The sequence below is a fragment of the Corvus moneduloides genome, chromosome 6 (assembly GCF_009650955.1).
Source record: "Corvus moneduloides isolate bCorMon1 chromosome 6, bCorMon1.pri, whole genome shotgun sequence".
NCBI lineage: Eukaryota > Metazoa > Chordata > Aves > Passeriformes > Corvidae > Corvus > Corvus moneduloides.
Window position 1 is genome coordinate 12,192,641 of NC_045481.1, and position 19,867 is coordinate 12,212,507.

Below are 19,867 nucleotides of genomic sequence, written 5' to 3' on the forward strand. Positions count from 1 at the left end.
TTAAATTTACGCATAGGTAATTTTCCACCTTTATGAACCTTTAATTCAATTTTCAATCATATTTGTAGCAGTCAAAAAGTAGTTTCCCCTCTTTATCACAGTCTTCCAGCAGCTGCATGTCTCTCCCTTGTACTGCCTTATACATTGTTTTAAAAGTTTGCCTACCACCACTACCCCTGGCACAAGAGAGAAAAGAGGGGATCACTTCTACCTGCTACAATACATAACAGATGGGCAACACTTCTAACTTGGATTAATTTATTGATGCTGTGCAACACATTGTGCCACAAGCAGCTGCAATGACAAAAGCAAGGGTCCAGTTCCACAAGACACAATGGCCATTCTAGAAGCCCCCAGTCTGCCCATAGCACCCGCTTCTCCTACAATTTATCTTCTGCTGCCCCTGGAAGCTGATTTAATTCTCCAGCTCGGCAGAAAACTAACCCAGCAAAAGCAAACCCAAAATATGACACAGAGATACTGCCTATTTTTTTTACTATTAGGTTAGCATGTTAAACTAACTCCAGACAATTTAGTCTGTCAAGTAGGTAAAACCACAGACAGCAAGTGAGGGAAAGGGAAACAAGACCTTCCTCCTGGGCAGCCGCACAGTGTGGGGTGGTTTATCAGCCCAAGCTGAAAACAGAAACAGATAGTGGGGCAGGGACATCAGGTTTGCCCTCAAGACCAGAATCCACTTAACCTCAGTCTTCTGAATTTTACACTACTATCTTCCAGCTCCCACAGCTCTCTGGTTTATTAACCTCTACTCCTAAGGAACACTATACACCCTCTTATCACATAACATCTGAAGGACTGAGCCTGTCATCTTTAACATCCCTTTGTCTCCCCATCTATGTTACTTTGTATCCTTTCATTTCAAGGAAACAGTTGAAACATTATCACATAGTGTTACTCATCTTCAAAGTTAGAAAAATGTATTGCATCAGTATGAATCAGAAACAAGGTAAATTTTATTTTAAAAGGGCAGATGAAAGGAGAAAGAGTGGTTTTGATTCATCTTGGCCCTGTGGGAGGGTGGGAAGTGGTAGGTTGACCAGGTATAGACTCCCCCAATTTAAACAAAATTTAGAAATAAGCATATCAATCACCCAGGGGTACGTCTTCACAAAAGAAGCTACAATCCCAGCAAGAGTATCTTACCAAGAACTGACAGCTGCAGAACAGAATCTCTCAAATAACTTACACATGAGGCAATGCTGGAATAAACCACACTTCTTTGTTCACTGCTGTAAAGTTTCACCTTAATGCCTAAAACCCTGTGCTCCATAAAAAATGAGTGAGTAGATACAAATATATTGCTCTCGGGAGACCATACCAACAAATGTGTTTTCCAGCTTCCATGGATTTTAGTTATAAAGCGTTCCCTTAACACAACAGCAACCATTTTTCAATTCCATAGTTGAACATTTAATCCCACAACTCAGTTATTTAACTCTTTCCTAAAACCAAAACAAAGCATCCAGGCCATAAAAGAAAGCTGAAATACCATTCAAATAACTAGTGATGTAATTCAGCTATAAATTTGTTCTGAAAGACTACTGGTATGATAGTCAGAACCAGTTTTTTTCAGGCTTGCACAGATAATATGCTTATCCTAAGTCTTTCAAATAACAGATTGTCCAATGCAGCAAAAACAATCTAGGCAAAATCCACCATACAATAACCAATAACAATGGGGAGAGGGAATCCCATAACCAAAGCCCTTACTATCTGTATCCTGTTTTTCAGCTTTAAAAACAGAGGTGGAAACACCAAGCTATTAAATAATAAAAAGCACAGGTAGACTGCTACACTCATATTCCCTTCCTTCCCTCTGCCTTAAAAATGACTAGGCTTAGATCTTTCAGTAAAGCAGAACAGTTGTAAATGTAAAGCCTTGATTTTAGTTTTGTCTGATCCATTAAAACTTGCTCAAAAGAAAGAAGTCCAGAGTTTGAATTTTTTGTTCTGAACATGATCAACACTCATAATGATCTTTCTGATAAAGAAACTGTTACAAAAATCTTCAGGCCTACAGAAGTACTCAAGCCCAACACAAGTCCTCTGATCCCTTGTTCATTATATTAAGAATCTCTTCTCAAGAAAACCAGAACAGAACATCGTGTAAGCAACTTCTCTGTTGCTGTACTGGCCATGTTACTTCCCAAGTCAGAATGAATGACAGTTAAAGACTAGAGAGTGGGAGAAAACATCTCTCAAAGACTACGAAAACTGCCACAGCTCCCTATACATATTTCAGTTTGGACCCAAAGGATGCCTATGCAGTGATCATCACCCATCAGCCTTTTTTGGTTCATAGAGAGGCCAAGTCTTGGAAGTGCACTCCAGTAGCACAGCAGGAGTGCTCCAGTGCTGAAGTGTGTTTGGCACATGGCATCAGGTTAGAGCTAGCCCACCATAAATGCAGAGACACATGGAAACCCCAGCCCTCACCGCAAACTATTTTGCTTTACAGATTTCTTCCTCTTGTCCCACAGTTCCTGTTAATGTGGACACAGTGTTAAAGGGCAGCATAACAGAGCTAGTGCATCTTATATATACCTCTTTAAAGTATTCAGCCCTTCAGCTGCAAGATCCTGCAGTACACTGGTCAAGAAAAGGCTTATCTGTATGCCACCAGTAGCTGACCCCAGCCTACACATCTGCCGGACCACACACCAAAACAACAGATTTTAAAAATGGATCTTTTCTCACTTCTCAGTAGAGAAAGGCCTCAAGCCTTGCAAAACATACAAATGCTTAACTTAAAAATTGTATGTATAAAATATATGGTCCCAAAGGACCTCTCATTAGTTCATTAAAACTTCTGAACACAGAGGAAATCTCTTATTTCCAAACTAAAATACAGCTACCACAAGGACTTCTCACAGTGTCTAGTATAAAAGGGAGAAAAGGAAAGAACCTACCCTCACACCTCCTTCCCTGTGTGGCATTATACAGGGTTGACTAAATTACAGTAGTATATGTATTTTATTATGAGAGCCAAAATTTCTAAGAATCCTCACTTTTTCAGATTTAACTGGACTTTGCTGTGAGCATTTCCAGCATTTCAAACTGCAGTCCTACTGAAGTCCACAATTAAATTTCTATCACCTGCACATTGTCTGGATTTTGCTTCTTACACCAAATCACATCAGTAATTATTTACTGTGTTACACTGAGGTATTGTACATGTGCCTTATAACAGTGCTTCATATAATACATGGACAGAAACTCCTTAAATTAATTTTTTAAATTTAATTCAAGACTCAATGTTTAGCTTCACAGTTAGGAAACTAAAAACAATGTCCTGATTTTTCAGATCATTTAAGCATAGTCCTGGCTGTCACTGCCCTGTAATTTTGGCCTACATTTGGAAGATGCAAAGGCAGCAATGCAGACACTGGTTTGAATAAAGACTGGCCTGAGCCTCAGGATATGCTAATGCCTGTAAGGTTTTTATCAGTTTAGATAAAGACCTCTTTCCCCGCTGTGGCCCAGCCAGCCTGCTGGACCACCCATGTAGCCACAGACCTCGGTCAGCTCCAAGAAGCCACCCTCGGGCACCGTGCCGTTTATTGGGTGTTGAGCGGTGGGACAATGCGGGTAACACATGAGCCCTGACACACCTACTTCAGGGGCAGCAAAAGGACCCACCTGCCACATCCTGCAAGCTCTTTAAAGCAGCATGTCCATGTGGGAGATGGAATGGTGCTTTCTAGGCAGCAACAGGTCTGTGTAAAACAGCTTGTGAGATGCTGGATAGGGAAGGGGGAAAAGGAAGCAACAAAATCATAATTGGTTTTAGTAAACATAACATAAATATGAAAGTGTCTGTCAGGATCTTTCTCAGGTTTCAGAGGGATTTTTTTTTTTCAACAAAGAGGAAAAAAAAAAAAAAAAAAAAAGAGCTGCTCCTAATGCTGCTGACTTCAACAGCCTCAAGAAAATTCTAGACACCAGTGCCCAGTCAACCCCACTTGGGTGTACAGGAGCTGCACTGGAAAATGTCAAAGGCTGTTTCAGTCTGCTATGTTTTTCAACACAGTTGTAAGAAAAAGAAAGATCTAGTTTTCATAAAATGCAATGGTCTTTAAAAGTTTTCATTTGAAAATATTTGCCTTTACTAGCTGGAAACAAAGATTGTTTCTCTTTTTACATATTGAAATGTGTTCATCTATTCTGTATCTCAGGAACCTCACATTTCAAACCTTAGCTTAAGCTCCTGTCCACACTCAATTCTCCAATGACTACAAGCCAGTAGCAATGCTTCATGCATTGGCCTGAAACAGATTATAGAAGTTATACTTAAAACCAGAAAACACTTCTTCTCTCCTTGTTTGCAGGAACCTGACGTAAGTTTCCAATCAAATTCAGGGTCTATGCAGTTAAGAAATGCAAACTGCTTTTATCACAATGAAGTGATTATTTCAGATTTTAAATCCAAAAAGGCGATTAGTTTCTACATTCTACAATACCTAGAAACAGTGTAAGAGATCTCCAATGCTAATTTTCAAGTGAATATATTATATTTATTCGATAATCAGTCATTTCAAAGCAAGACGAGAATATGATGGACCATGTCAGATTTTACCCTTTGGAAGTAATGGAGTGTGGACAATCTCACTTAATTACTTTCCAAAGAATTAATTTAGTGAAATCATGTTAACATATCATTATCCCCACCCCATCTTCCTAAAAAACCTCAGGGACCTACTTCCACATTTTAATTACGTAATGGATGAACATTTTAAATTGTTTCATGGAAGAAGAGCATCATCCACAGCTCCTTTTGCACTCCCTCTAAGCTTTCACAATTCCTTATGGTTGCCCAATTAGTGTCATTTGCAAACATCAAGCACCCAACAAGAAATGTAGTTGTTACACTGTTTCATGAAACCTTCCTACTTATTCTCTGTCATCATCTCCAAGATTTCAGAGATCAAAAGACAGGTTCTTTATTACAGCTTCACAAAACTTCTCTTAACAAAAGAACTGCAGCATCAACTTTAAAATCTTCATCTTAAATTTCTAAGGAAAGGAGAAACGAGAGAAGTCAGAATAAAACCTATTAAAATGTGTGTCACTGACTGATGTACTCCCTCACTGTCTCCACACGTATATTCACTTTTTAATAATGCACTTTTAATATAATTTCAATCCTTATTTGAATTGTTTGCATGTGGTTTAAGGTTCAATAAAAGAATTTCAGATTTGCTATTCTTAATTAGAACTTAAAACATATATTTTATCCGCTCTGTAAAGTACTATTAAATTTTTTAAAAACTCCTTGAAGATCAGATAAAGCATGTTTTTCTGCTGAGAGCCCAATGCTTTAATTTGCAATTCTGTATGTTGTTTTATTCATGATAAAATACTTGATACTTGTAGTTTCTCTCCATATTGCTAACTGACACAGATTCTCTGTTGAGGTTTAACTATCACTAGAGGATTCTCTCATGACTGGTCTACATTTTCATTTGTTTTTAGAAGCTTAGTTAAAAAAAGAAAAAAAGGAAAAAAAACTAAATTCCAGTAACTATAATTAACACTATTCACAACTAAACCAAGTGTTAATAATTCATGTTTTGGAAATAAATAGCTAATTAAAGGGCAACAAATTCAGTTTACTTATATAGTTCTTATTAGTAATAATAGCTTGAGCACTAATAGGCTAACAATATATATTGTGCAAGTGTCCATTGCAGCAAGTTATTTTTAATTCATAGCATACTGATTTATTCTGCATTCAATTACTGCACATACCAACGTAAAAAAAAATGTTTCTGTATGCCACCCCTCCCCTTTACTCCAGTAGAGAAGAAAAATAGTCTAGAATCAACTTATACTCCATATATCTCCAAATGCATAAAAATGACACTTAATTTAGAGTCCAATTCAGTATTTTATTTAAGAGTTTGACTGTAAGAGCCAGAACAAATCTCTCTGAAAGAAAAATTAAGAAAACACTGTCTAAGCAATGCTGCCTAAGGTAATAAAATCTTCTGTCCTACAAAACTGGTGGAAGCTTCAAGGAGGGGTATCTCCTCCATTCCTGAGTTCAAAACATGCTGCTGTTTTGGAGAGAAGAGGTCTAGAGATGAAACATGAGAAAGCCTGATTTGTCTCTCTGACTGTGTCATTATGGACTTCTGAGAAAAACAACATGAGTAATGTCATTAACATGTTTGCAACATCTTTTTGAACATGCTTGCAACACCTTTTCCTACACACGGTGCATGACTCTGCCCAGCAAGAACCAAATTAAATCCAGTTTTGTTTTGCATTATTGCTAGGAAGTGATCACAGTAAAACAAATTACAGTCTCTTCCAGCCCTTGACAGCTTTGAACTAGTGCCCTGAAAGCTACAAAGCTCAACTTACCATTGTTCCTTCCCTGACCGAGTCCATATTGTGTGATTTTGGTCCAGCTGTAGGAAGAGGGTAACAGGCTGCATTTAGGAAGGTTAAGGAGGGGAAGCGTGAGAGTCAAATGGGAAAGAAGAGACAACCACCAGAATAATACTGTCCATACAGATTTCCTGTTTGTGGTGCTCACTTCCTCACCGACAGGGCATTGCTCCACTTGTGGATACAGGAGGCGGAGAGAAGAGGTACATATGTTCAATTTATTTTCAGGAATGGAGACAGAAGCAGATGATTCAAACTGTAAGTAGACTGTCAAAAACTGAGTCACACAATTTATTTTTTGTGACTTAAGAGTAACTGACAGCTATCAAAGCTATTATCTGTCAAAAATCTTAATATTATGATTTAGTTATTTTGGGGGGAGGGAGCCAAAAGGAACCATTACTTTTTTAAGAGGTACGGAGATTAAGAGGAGACCTCATCACAGTCTATGACTTCCTCGTGAGGGGAAGAGAAAGGGCAGCCACTGCAGTGACCAGTGTCAGAACCAGAGGGCATAGCCAGAAGTTGTGTCAAGGGAAGTTTAGGTTGGATATCAGGAAAAAGTTCTTCACCCAGAGGGTGGTTGGGCACTGGAACAGCCTCCCCAGGAAGTGGTCACAGCCCCGAGCCTGACAGAGTTCAAGAAGCATCTGAACAATGCTCACAGGCACATGGTGTGACTCTTGGGGATGGTGCTGTGCAGGGCTAAGAGTTGGATGATCAATAATCCTTGTGGGTCCCTTCTAACTCAGAATATTCTGTGATTCTGCTCTTTTTAAAAAATAACTTATAGTATAGTTTGTATCAATTTGAATTTTTATCTAAATTTTTTTTACAGTTACAATTTTTCTAACAATTACACTTCAGGTAATCTAATAAATAGAACCATAATTATTATTATGGAATCCCTTGCCAAATATATCAATTTCATTAAGAAATAATGTTTCACACTTTTTTTTACTGCTTTACCCAGATATACTAAAGCTGAAGTTTCTGTCAAAAAAAGGGAACTGTGGTTGCAGGAATGGCCACTTGACAGCTACGATTTTCCCAGGAGCCACATGAAGGACATTTAAAAGATGCTACAAGTTCCAAGGAAATCATAAAGTCTCACTTCCATCTTTAAGTCTAAAGAGGCATTTTGCAGGAAACCCAGATTTCACCTTTTACATTCCACATACCTAATAATCCTGCACACAGCAATTACTGTGGTGAAGGCTGCATAAATAAAGAGAGAATAGATAGATAGGGATTTGTGGTCAGAGGACCCACAAAACTCTGCCCACACCCTACGGGTCTTTCCAACCTGGCTATAATCAGTACTGATCACACCTGCAGTTTAGCAAATCAGCTGGAGGCAAGATGAGTGCTATCTCTAATTCCAGTATGTGTCTGGTTTGGTAGCGTTTCATGTCCAGCATGGTTCTTTCCATCAGTTTTTAAGCAGATGCTAAAAACCTCAACACTATCTTGCCTTATCAGTATCCTTCCACTTTTACCTTCAGCTTAAATAACACATGACTAACAACCTGATTGACTGTGGATAAACACACTGGCTTTCTACCTAAAAGTAACTTCAATACCAAGGAAGGTATCTATAACCAGGCACAGTTAATATTATCTAAGCTTTACTTTACAACCTACAAAATAAACCAACAGAGTCCTTCATTACCTAGAAAGTGAGATGTAAGTCAAGAATTGTCCTTGGGCATTAAGAGGAGTTATTTTAGTGTCTTTCTTAAAAATAAACAAACAAACAGAACAGGCAGAGCAACTAGCAAAACACTTTGTGCATCTGAGGACTGTCCTCTGAAACTGAAGAGGGAGATACCAAACAAATCAATAAATGTGATCAACTCCTCAAAAGCAGGCATGTACTTTCTGCTGAGTTTACAACTAAGGAAACTCAGGCATCAAGAATGAAATAACTTGCCTAATATCACATCGGAAGTTTGTATTTCTTGCTTTGATGTTATCTCAGACTGACACTTGTGTTCATTAACACAGTGTTTCTCAAATGCCAACTGTACCTTTACTGTTCTGTAAAACAGAGTTTGAAGAAAGTAGGTGTCTTTGAACTAGCTGTGCTAAATATCCGCCCTAGATTTTAGACATGCAGCTCAAAACTAACATATTTTCCTCACCTCTTTCTTCTCTCTCTTCCTTCTCCATTTACCTTATTTTTTACACATCGCAAGCCATAAAAACACATTACTAAATAATCATGCAAACTAAATCTGCATATGAGTGAAGACCCAAATTCTTCTCCTGAACCCAGGGCCCTTGTTGCCGGGGGCAAGTTTGGGGCAAATCTGCTCTCATATTAACTTTTCTCTCCCTGACCAGGTCCTCCACCAGCCGAGATCCTGCTCTCTCATTCCCATCACAGCCTCCTGTTCACTACTGCTCCCTCCCTCCCAATCCCCTCTTGGGCTCCCACTATATTCCAAAAACTAGAATGTACTGAGTAGTGGGAGAAGCTGCAGCCATTCTTGGCTCAGGCTAGACCTTAGTTGCTACCCTACAGGTGATCCAAGATACTGTTTCAGGAGCACAACCTTTGCATCCTGATCTTTCAAAATGATACATACGGGCAGTCTCTTTATAATTTCTTCTCTTTGAGAGCACCAGAAAATTCCATCGTGTCTTTCCTTCTACAACTAAAATTAATCCTGTTCAGAACTGAAACCTTTACAGCATTCAGCAATGATCACTTTGAGTGCTTACCAGCCATTTCTATACTTCACTTTACCATACACTAAAATCATATTGTCTTTCATATCTCTACCACTTGCTTGCTTCGTTTGGTTTCTTCTATATGTCTGCCCCACTCCCAACTTCACATCATTTTTCATACTGCTCATTATACTTGCAAGAGCTTTCCACTTTTCTTTACCACTTTTCAACCTCAAAGCCCTCACTAGCATCCTCTATTTATATGTTCTTCCTCATGGGTCATGTGTGAAATACCTGATCACCTCAAGGCTGTACTCAAAGGCCTGACTATCTATTCCTCATCTCATTTAATATAGTCTCACTAAATGCTAACTCGTAAAAGGAAGGGCTTCTGAATTCAACCACTTTCTTTTATAAGCACAGAATAATACAAACTTACAACAGCCCTTGAGCTCACTATTTACAATGAGACAACAGCTAAGCAAGTGATTTCATCAGAAACACATTCTAGAACATAATACTTAAGGATTAACTAAGATTTTAAAACCTTTGTACAGTATAAGTACATATGGCTTATTTCCATCAAGTGTAATAGGTGCTCAGAATTACTAAATCAACACAAGGGACAGTGCTCTGGAGTAAGCTACTCTGCTTTTTCAAACTATTCAGAAAATGATGCTACTCCTTCTGCTCCCACGCGCAGGCTACTATCATGATCACTGTAAAAGCAAAGCCCAGGGATTTTGATAGGAAGACAGCTTGCTTATAAATGGATTAGACTATAAACTTTGAAATACATTGCTGTGTGTTTCCTTATTAAAAACACTTACAATGAAATATTTATTAAGTTTAGGCAAAACAGGCATCTGCTATTAGCGTACAACCCCCGTACATACTCATAGTTTTCTCTCCTGAAGAGCTCAAAAATACGGCGTCACCGCACAATGCACAGCCCACACACAGAACTCCTGCTGCCCTGAAAAAACTGCTCCCTCAGTCTCCAGGTCCACACACATAAGACTTTTCTGCAACCCTGTCCATTTCTTGCACCACACCACAAAGAAAATAATGTGAAATTTATCATCTTCGTATCTTTCAAAGAGAGAGGCAGCTATGTCTGATGCAGTTGCTGTCATGAAGCAATTTCATATAAACCTGACTCCAGCTGTTCAGACAGCAGTAGAAAGCAAGACCACTACTAAAATGTGGAGGAAGAGATCCACAAATATGAAATATGGGATTATGAATGCTCACAATTTTGCTGCTAGAAAGCAGTAACTCCAATCAAAATAAGGTATTTTGAGATTATAGTTTACCATGAAGAACTCTCTGTAACATTTAGAATAGCTGATTTATTTCCCCCCAAGGGAAACATCAGCTAGTTGAATAATCCCAAGTACTACGCAGGCCAATCTCCAATACTGCCTGTGAGGATACTTGCAGTTCCTCACTTCCTTCCTTTTTTACTACGCATCACTGCAACCTGGCAGCTGCCCTGCCATGCTGCCACCCTGGTGATGACGCCACCGCCCCAATAACCCCTACCTTAAAACACAGCAGAAAGAAAAATCGGTAACTGAAGGCCAACTCCCGTAACTCCACACAGGCATCTCACACCTCAACACCACCCTTCGCTGGTGCAGAGAGGCGCCGGGTGGGCTCTGGGAGCGGGGGACGGGCAGGGGCTGAAGGACACCTGTCCTCGCCGGCGGTGTCCCACTGCGCCCCCCGGGGTCACGGGCAGCTCGGCCCTACACATGTATATAAATACAGGTCTTATACATATATATATTTTTATATATATATGTGTATGTGTGTGTGTACGTTGGCATACGCGTAACGGAGACAAGCAGCGGTGGGTGACCGCTTGAGCTACCAGATCTGCCTTAGGGAAAGATGCACACAGACATCTACACCATCCACATACGCACACGTATCTCAGCATATTCCCATGAAGGAGGTTCAGAAGTTACTCGCAGAGGCGCCCCGAGGACTGGCAGGTTTCCCGCCGTATAACGGGGGAGGCTGAAGGGGGTGAAGTTTCCTCCCTCCTGCTCTCCCCGAGTTGCGCTGCGGAGCCGGGCGGCCCTGGGCGGCAAAGACGCCGCCGGCAGCCTGGACCAGGCCCGCTCCCGGCGCTGCCTTCCCCGCGCCGGCCTCCGCCTCCGCCCCGCCGGAGCGCCGGGACCCCGCTGCTCGCCGGGGGCCGCCCCCGCCCTTACCGTTGCAGAACTGGAGCAGCGAGGAGGTGTCGTAGAGGCTGCTGTAGCTGGAGAAGCCGTCCTCCATCCTGCCGCTGCGCTCCCGGCGTCCCCTCGGCTGTCCCGGCGGCCGCCCGCTGCCTGCTCGCCCACACGCTGCGGAGCGGAGGCGGCTGGGGCCGCGGCGGCCTCGCTGCCTGCCTCACTCAGTTGCCATGGCAACCCATTCACTCCGCCGCGGCTGGGGCGGCGGCCGCTCCGCTCCGCTCCGCCGCCGAGGCGCGGGGGGGAGACCCGCGGGGCGGGCCGGGGCGGGCCGGGGCGGGGCGGCCGCCGTCACGGCGGGGCCCGGGGGGGACCCCGGGGCGGCAGGGCGAGCGAGGAGCCGCGTCTTTCGGCGGCGCGGCCATCTCTCCTCAGCAGCCCCGCCGGCAGCGGGCCGCGGCTGAGAGAAGGGCGAGCCCCGGTCCCGCTGCCGCGCCCGGGGCTCTGCGGCCGCCTGACCGCGGGGCCCGGCACCACCGGGTGTCCCGGCACCACCGGGTGTCCCGATCGGGCCGAGGTGGAGCAGAGACACCGCCCTGCCCTGCGGCGGGATGTGCCCGCCGGTGACCCCGGAGTTAACCCGGAGTACGGCCACGGACACAGTTAGGGCCGGAGCGTCCCTGAATGCGGGGCAGGGGTTTTGCGGTGGCAGCTGTGCAGCCGGGGAGCCCCGCGCACACAGCCTCAGCATCCCTCGGCTGCCTTATCTGAGGCTCCTCTCGTTTCTTCCACTGAAGCAACAGCATGCCTGTAATTGCACCTTCTGCCCTCCACTGATTTCAATGGCGATTCTCCTGGCTACAGTGTGGAGCTGTCACGATAACATTGTAATTGATACTCTCTTACAAAACCAAAAAGAATTATACACACTTTTATTCCTTATGCTGTTTTATATAGTTTAAACTATGTAGTTTGAAGAGTGATACGCTTTCCCAATATAGGATACTAAAATAGCTTTAACTGTTTTACATATTTTATCTAGGTATGTTCATAATGTCCATTCGTGGTGAGACAAAGGTAATGGTCCAAAACTGGTGGCTAGTAATATTGAAAAGTTATTTGATACATTTTGGGCTTCAATTTCTGTGCTAAGGGATGTTGAAGTATCCAGTGACTGAAATATATTTTTATTTCAAGCTCCTCGAGGGGTACAAGGGAAATAGCACATTGCATATCTATAGCACCTTTCATCTTGAAAAATGCCGAGGCACTTAACACATCATGTCTTCAGGCCTCAGTCCTTTCAGGAGCTTTTTGCAGGGCAGTTCCATCATGTGGATCCATTTATGGGTGTGAGTTTGGTATATGTGAGTCTTTTCACCAACCACTAAAACATGGCAGTGCTAACACAAAAGTATGCTATAAAATTAGGCAGAGATATCAGTTCCATGTTAAAGTGGAGTGAAAAGTGCTCCCTCCTGAATTGCCAGTGCCAATATTGGTAGAGTTGAAGTCATCTCCAGCACAAGTACTTACTCAGCCTGATGTGCTTAACTTGTATCAGACAAAAACGACTGCACTTTATAGCTGTGGGCTATAAATAACAGAAAAATTGTGGTACTTTAATTAAATATTTAAAAAACCCCAAACCCAGAGATCAAAAAATAATAGAAAATTACTTCAAAAATACAAAAGCATATAGGTTTTCTCAGTGTTTTAAATGAGTCATGATTCTTTCTCATCCTTAAAATTAACACAGAGCCCTTAGGTTTTCTCATGACCTTTTCATTCATAAGCCATCGAACATTTCAGACGTCCTATATTATTCTAAAACATTGTACACACACAGAAAGACATGTATGGAATTTTTGGCAGATGAGTTGCAACAATAGAAAAATGAAGCTCATTTTCAGTAAAAATTTTGACTAAGAATTTCTTTCATGTTAAAACATTATTGCTATAATTTGGTTATTATTTTTGAGGTTGAGAAGTGTTTTAATATGCTCATTTTCCACCATCTTGAGGCAAAAGGTGTGCTCGCCATAAGGTGTCAATAACCTATACCTCCTTCAGATGTGCAGGTTTTGAAAAATAAATATATGAAACCTATGCTATCTAAAAGTATTATGTTTGTAGTAAAAACTGTGTTGTCAGTGAGAGTGCTACAAAGATAAGAGAAGTAAATGCCCAGTAACTTTTATGAGATTTGCCAAAGTAGGATAAAGGCCAGAAATAGGCAATGCAGCTCCATTTCAGAGAGTAGAAATTAAAAGTCTCTTAGAAACTCAAATCTAATCCATCCTTAAAGAGAGATACAACATATAAAACCTTACTATAGATTACCCACTGAAATTAGTGTGAAGGTGTCTGTGAGGCCTTTCAGCTCAGCGTGCTGCAAATCAGCCTCAGAGAAGTGACAGAAAATGGTCCTCAGCTCCAGTCTCCAGATGCTGTTACGGTGCCATTATACTCTAAGGGCAAGGGTTAGAAAAGGGAAACACTTTCATAACTTAATGATTTTGAGACATGTTACAATCTCATTACACTAAACTGCACCACAAGGTGCAAAATGAAAAAGAAATTCTGTCTGGCTGTGGGAACAATGGGACAATGGATTAGAAGGATGCACTGATGTGCCTCTGGGAATTCTTCTGGTATGGTGAAACAACAAAAACACTTTTAATTGACCATTTTTCAGTATACTGTAACCTTCATCGTTTGTACAGTTCAAAGCCAGTTCTTTGGTAAGTGTGAAACCATATAGATGGGAATGTGGCATCCTTAGCAGTACAGTGGGGCTGGTATATCTGGAGAGGATTTGTTGCTGTACATTTGTGCACACTGACTGCTGGCAGTCAGAAACGGTATGATGTTACATTTTTGAAAGTTGTATTTTATAACTAATTATTTAAGTTTTGTTTGTCTTGAGTAGTGTAATGCAAATGATTATTAGCTAAGTGAGAACAAAAAAGCTTTCACCCATCCCGTGCTGAATTTTCAGGAATAAATATACTCCAATTTTAGGACAAGAAAGACTTGCTTTCACTCCCTGTTACAGGCTGTAGTCCAAATATCACAGAATCATAGAATATTCTGAGTTGGGAGCGGTTCACTAGGATCATCAGTGTCCAACTCCTGATAATTTTGATGTTTCACATATCCCTTCCTGAAAATAGGATCAAGCTGCTTTCACCATGTGTGGTAGCTTGGACAGTCTGCCCTTCATAGCCGCCCCCTGGGTCTGTGCTGGATGCCACTGCTTCCAGCGGGCTTGTGTGGGGGATGAGGTGATGGCACTTGCTAAGGGAAGGACGCTGTGATTTGGCTGTCAGTGGCAAAGCCCGCTGTGCAGAGCTGCTGATGCTATCAGGTGCAGTGAGCCCTCCTGTGCAGAGTTTACAGGAGGTGAAGGCTCAGTTCACCACAGAGGCTGGAGGGCTCTTCTTCCAGGTCAGTGCAAAGCCTGTCTGCTGAACAGATCAGGGAAGCTTGGATGGCTGCTGGGCACATTGAACATACATTGTAACTGGAAAAATCTTCATCAGGCAAAGCATCTAACACCATCAGCAAATGTGCTGGTTTTGCTAAAATTTATCAGTGGATATAATTATAGTATCTATTTTACCATGACTAACTTTTGAAGATCCCCTCAAGCTCTTTAGCAATCATTTGATAGGTCACATCTACTGCAGCATGATCAAAGGGAGCTGAGCTCATTTCTGTAGCTCACTGTGTTTCCATTTAACATGTAAGAGTCCGTTTCACCATACACAATCTTACTTAATGCAGCAGTTGGTCTCTGCTTGAGCCTGGAAGCTTTTGTTTGTTCAAGATTTGCTTTTCCTCTGTGAATCAGAAGTTTCAGCCATTAAAAAGCTGAAGCACTGCAACATTTGGTGCCTGGGCCCAGACTGCAATCCAAAACACAAGTGTGTTTCTCCCTGAATCATCTCATTCAAAACAGAAGGAATGGGCATCTTTTCCAGCTGTTCATCACCAGCACTGAGAGTTAGATGGTCAGAAAGCTGGCATCAGAGCACAGGCACAGTGCCCTGCCTCAGTGTTGGAGGACACAGTGCTTTGACAGAAGCTGGGCGCCTGGGCTGAGCAGCACAATGCCCAGCAGCAGCAGCAGCAGCAGCAGCAGCAGCAGGAGCAGCAGGAGCAAGCTGCACACAGCAGGAGCCCTGGGGAAGGAAGAGCCGATGCCTGGTTTAGGCACTAGCAGGATGAGATCAGCACTTAGCAGAGAGAGGCTCTGGGGTTAAATTTTGGATTTGGCTTCCTAAAATCTGATGAAATCCTGATTTATACTGATTTTTTTTTTATTTGTTTATTTGTTTACCCTTTCTATTCAGAAAGCAGCAGGAATGTTTGGGTTTTTAAAGAGAATTTCATGCAGTGAATAAATTGTCTTCATTCTTCAGAAGTGCCTTTTTCTCATTGCTAAGACTATCTCCAGGTATTGGCTGTCAGGATACCACCATAGGCTCAAATAAGGATTTCCTTTCCTAGTGTGGTGTAGAAAAGGAAGAAGTGCCTTGCTGCCCAGTCTCTTTTGTGAGAAACCTTCAACCACTGGAATAATCATTCATTCTAAGTAGCAGGACTCCAGTGTTTCAGCCACAGCAGGGAGCTTCATGAATGTCACTACAAAGCAGACTTCATGCATGTGGGAAAGATGGGGTATAAGAGGAGTATCACCATTATACCAGCACAGTCTGAGCGCATTAAAAATACAGTATAACAAATGTAGGATGAAACCATCAAATCTGTGCAGGTTTAACAATCCAAATGAAAATATGTTGCAATATGTCTGTATATATCATGTTGTTTTGAACTACATATATTTGAATTACGGAAGTTTCTCTATAATTAATAACAATAGTCTTAATCATACTGCCCAGGAAAAAAGAAATATTGCTTTGCAGATTGGTTAATTTGTAAATACAAAGAGAAGACTTTGAAGATGAAAAGAATAATGCTTTCCACATCTCTGACTCTTCCTATTCAAAGATGGGAGGCTGCTCAGCAAACACTGATGCTTTCAGACTTGCATCACCTTTTCGAAATAAATGTTGGCTTTATTTGCTTATTTGGAAAATGGGAAGAAAAACATGACACAGCCGAAGTCATGCTGGGAAGTCTGTGACAGAATCAAACCAGAATAACTATCAGTTATTGCACTAACTGCAATATGAGTCTACTGAGAACACCCTGCCTGTAAACACTGAAGATACTACTCATATGGTTTGTTATGAAATGCTTTCAAGCACAGTGACTGCAGTAGAAATACTCTTATTTTTGCAAGGCCCCCTAACACTCTGAGTTCAATGCACATCAATGCATGTAATGGCCGAGTGCAGACTTACTACATCCACAGCTGTGACATTGTGATTTGAAACTGATGAGAAGCAAAATATACTACAGGTACACAGGAATGAAACTCCTGTTCCATATTCCATTGCAATCTGCAGATGGGAACAGCATTTCTGAGATATTAATACTTGTGAGATTGATGTGAAGAGGCGCAATGATGGATGGCATGACACAAAATGATCCATCCACTCTTCAAAATTACTCCTTAGAAGTTTTCAATTCTAACTCAGTTCTGCAACCCTATTTTTGGTTATTTCAGCCCTCAATAGAGGCTGAAAGCTTCTACTAGCAGAGCTCTTTGATATCTATGTGCCCTCCTGTGAGAGGGGCATCTCTGGTTTCAGGTGCAATAGCTTTGGCACAGGTTCACCAGTTCACCGTTCAGGGCACAGGATCATCCCTACAGGTTTGTGTCATTCCCCAGGGGGAATTCCCTCCCAGCAGAAGGACCTTTCCTGCATCCACTGGAACCTCAGGCAGCCCCAGGAATGGAGGTATTTGGAAATACTTTCAGCCAGTATAAAAAAGTGATTTGTTTTGTTTTAATTTCTATGCTATGATTATAAAGATGTTACTGTGACAGTATATGTTCCAGAGATCTATTTTATGCATATATTCAAATAATAGTTTGTTAAAATTTAATATCTTGGTTCTACAAAGCCACAGCTACATAAATCTATGCCTTCTGAATTATATTAGAGAAGAATGAGACTAGAGCAAGCTATAATGTAGATATATTCCTTTTAAATTATATTTAAATAACAGCATAGCAAGTTGATAATTCAAGGTGTACACAAAAATTGCTATTTTTTAACAAAGTGGTTCTGCAGTACCCATTCTGTTCACTTTTTTAGAATGAGAATTTTAACTGGACTGTAACAATTCACAGGAACATGTAAAACCTGGAAGTACCAAACAGGATATATGTCCAAAGGGTACATCAGCTGCACTGTGAGGAAGAAGTTGCTCTCCTCCGCAGGTACCCACAGTGCCTGTGATGGAGCGAAGGATCTCAGCACTCTTTTTTATATTCCCTGATCAGCAGGATGGTGGTTTAAACTTGTGCTTTACCAGGCCTGATATCCCAAATTTCCCACATTCCCATGTCACTGTTTCATTGCTTTTGGGATCCAGCACAATCAAGGGCATCTCACAGGAACTGATGCGTACCAGGAGAATTTACTGTCAGCCACATAAACTACAAAGCACACATAAAAATGTATCAGTAAGGCAAAACACCATGTTGGTTCAATATATTAATGTTAGAAGGGGCTAGACAATCTCATTTATGGCCCTTTCTACATTTGCAGTTATGTTACTGGAAATTTGCCCAGATACAGAAAATTAAGGATGGCAAATATCTTCTGAGAGATAGCTGGAAAAAATACTGTATTTCTTCTAGTGATTTCATATGTTATGCTTGCTTTTAGTGAGTGATTTATTGGAAAAACTAATTTGTGCTATTAAACAAGCCATAGGAAGTAGCTGCAAAGAGTTTACCTGTAATCTTAACTCCTGTCATCACATAAGCCTGTTTGCCACTTCAACTAACTTAACTTCAAGTTTTGCTTATCCATCCCCCTGTATCTTTTACCAAATACAATATTAATTATGCCAAAATAAGTAGGGGAAGGAAGAAGACAGTATTTCGTTTGTGTGGTGTGGGTTATTTCTGCAGGGGTCAATACCAGCTCGACTGGTTCAAACTCATTGAATTTCCATGAGCTTTCCTTGAGTGGGTGGAGGAACAGGAGAGTGGATTGCAGTGTGACCTACAAGGGCTAGGCAGGAATTTCAGTCCACTATACTTGCAGGTTCCTTTGATATCTTACAGAGCCCAAGACCACCTACATCGTGATCTTCATCCCTCCACTGCTTTTGCTGCCTCAGCTTATTTCTGCTTTCCCAGTTCAAGATCTCAAGACACAGCCTGGGGATGGAAGGAAAGAGTTAAACCATCAGCTAATCTAAACTTGGCTGGCTGGAGAAAAAAGCAATAGGAAATAATCCTTTCCTACAATTTTAGACATTTCTTTACACTGATTTCCAGCATGGGCTGTAGCTTTTATTTTTGTGGGTAACTATAGTTCTGAATTAAACTTTTTTATTTACTTTGGAACAGAATTTGCCTTGGAAGGATTTTTTTTTTGTTCTAGTCTGTGCAATCACCCAAGGCCCACAATGTGATCAAAGCAATTTTGTGTTAAATGTGTTTTTTTGAAGTAATTTCTGTCTGCAGGTTTATAGCAAGTACATCCAGAAATTTAGATAAATTTCACTTTTGAATTCCTTGGAACATATAAAATGTAGGAAATAAAATGCAAAAAAGGAAGTGGTTGAACCAAAGAAGCCTTCATTGAATAGGCATTAGGGTTTACATGGCAGGATCAGGTCCATACAGTAATGAAATATTTGGCTTTTGGAGAAAGAATTCTGGTTGTTCTTAAAACACCTCTGCCAGCCAGTGCAAGGTGTAGAATTACTAATCCTCCTCAGGGTAAGCCATGCGTGGCATTCTTCTCTTTGGTGGTGGCATTCAAGAGAGTCCTGGATGGAGGAAAAAGTAATAGGGGCAATAATGACAGTGTCTGAATGAAGCCCTGAGAGACAGCCGAGGCCCTGCCGCCTGGCTGCCAGCCATCTAAGCATGAAGAACAATCGTACGTTTGTTTCAGATACCAAGTTACCTAATTTGAAAAATGTTTCCTGATGCAGCCCTTTAATTCTTAAGTATTTCACCACCTGACATTTCTCTCTCAAGCTTTCAAAGAGGCAAGAGAAAACCAGAGCTTCAGATAAGTGAAAGAAGAAAAACTAAACGGATTTTGTCATTAGCAGTCATAATTCAAGAAAAAAAGAGCAAGAAGACTTTTCAACTTTTTGATGCCAGATAACCCCTCACTGTCCCTCCACTTTCTGACAGCATAAATGCTGGAATAAAGAATAGAATCAATCTCAAAAGAAAAAAATGTATTTTGTGCCAAAAATTATACAAGCAAATGCAGCCATGAACGAGACCATTAGGAACATAAAATCCCTGCAGTGTGCGCTGGCTGATGAAGGGCTGGGAGTTGCCAAGGGACACTCTGTGACCACCATGCAGTCCAAACTAAGATCTTGCTCTAAACATCAGCCTGCAATCCTGTTATGCAGGGGTCTGCTTCCTTTTCCTTTGCATTCTTCCTCTTAAACAGCTCTTTTGCATATCAGTA

The 19,867-nt window shown here is 41.3% G+C and overlaps 1 protein-coding gene across 11 annotated transcripts in view; it reads right to left on the bottom strand.

Annotated features, from left to right (window-relative positions):
* EML1 (EMAP like 1) overlaps positions 1-19,867 on the bottom strand; it is a 123,847-nt gene that overhangs the window by 68,586 nt on the left and 35,394 nt on the right. The window contains exon 1 of one of the 11 annotated variants that reach the window (XM_032112378.1): positions 11,313-11,541. The exons of 8 other annotated variants lie outside the window; for them this stretch is intronic. In XM_032112378.1, coding sequence (XP_031968269.1) covers positions 11,313-11,379 — 67 coding nt within the window. In that variant the 5' untranslated portion in view covers positions 11,380-11,541. Of the gene's footprint in view, positions 1-11,312; positions 11,542-19,867 lie in introns of those variants that run through there. 2 more of the 11 variants (XM_032112384.1, XM_032112381.1) reach the window with 2 other exon arrangements.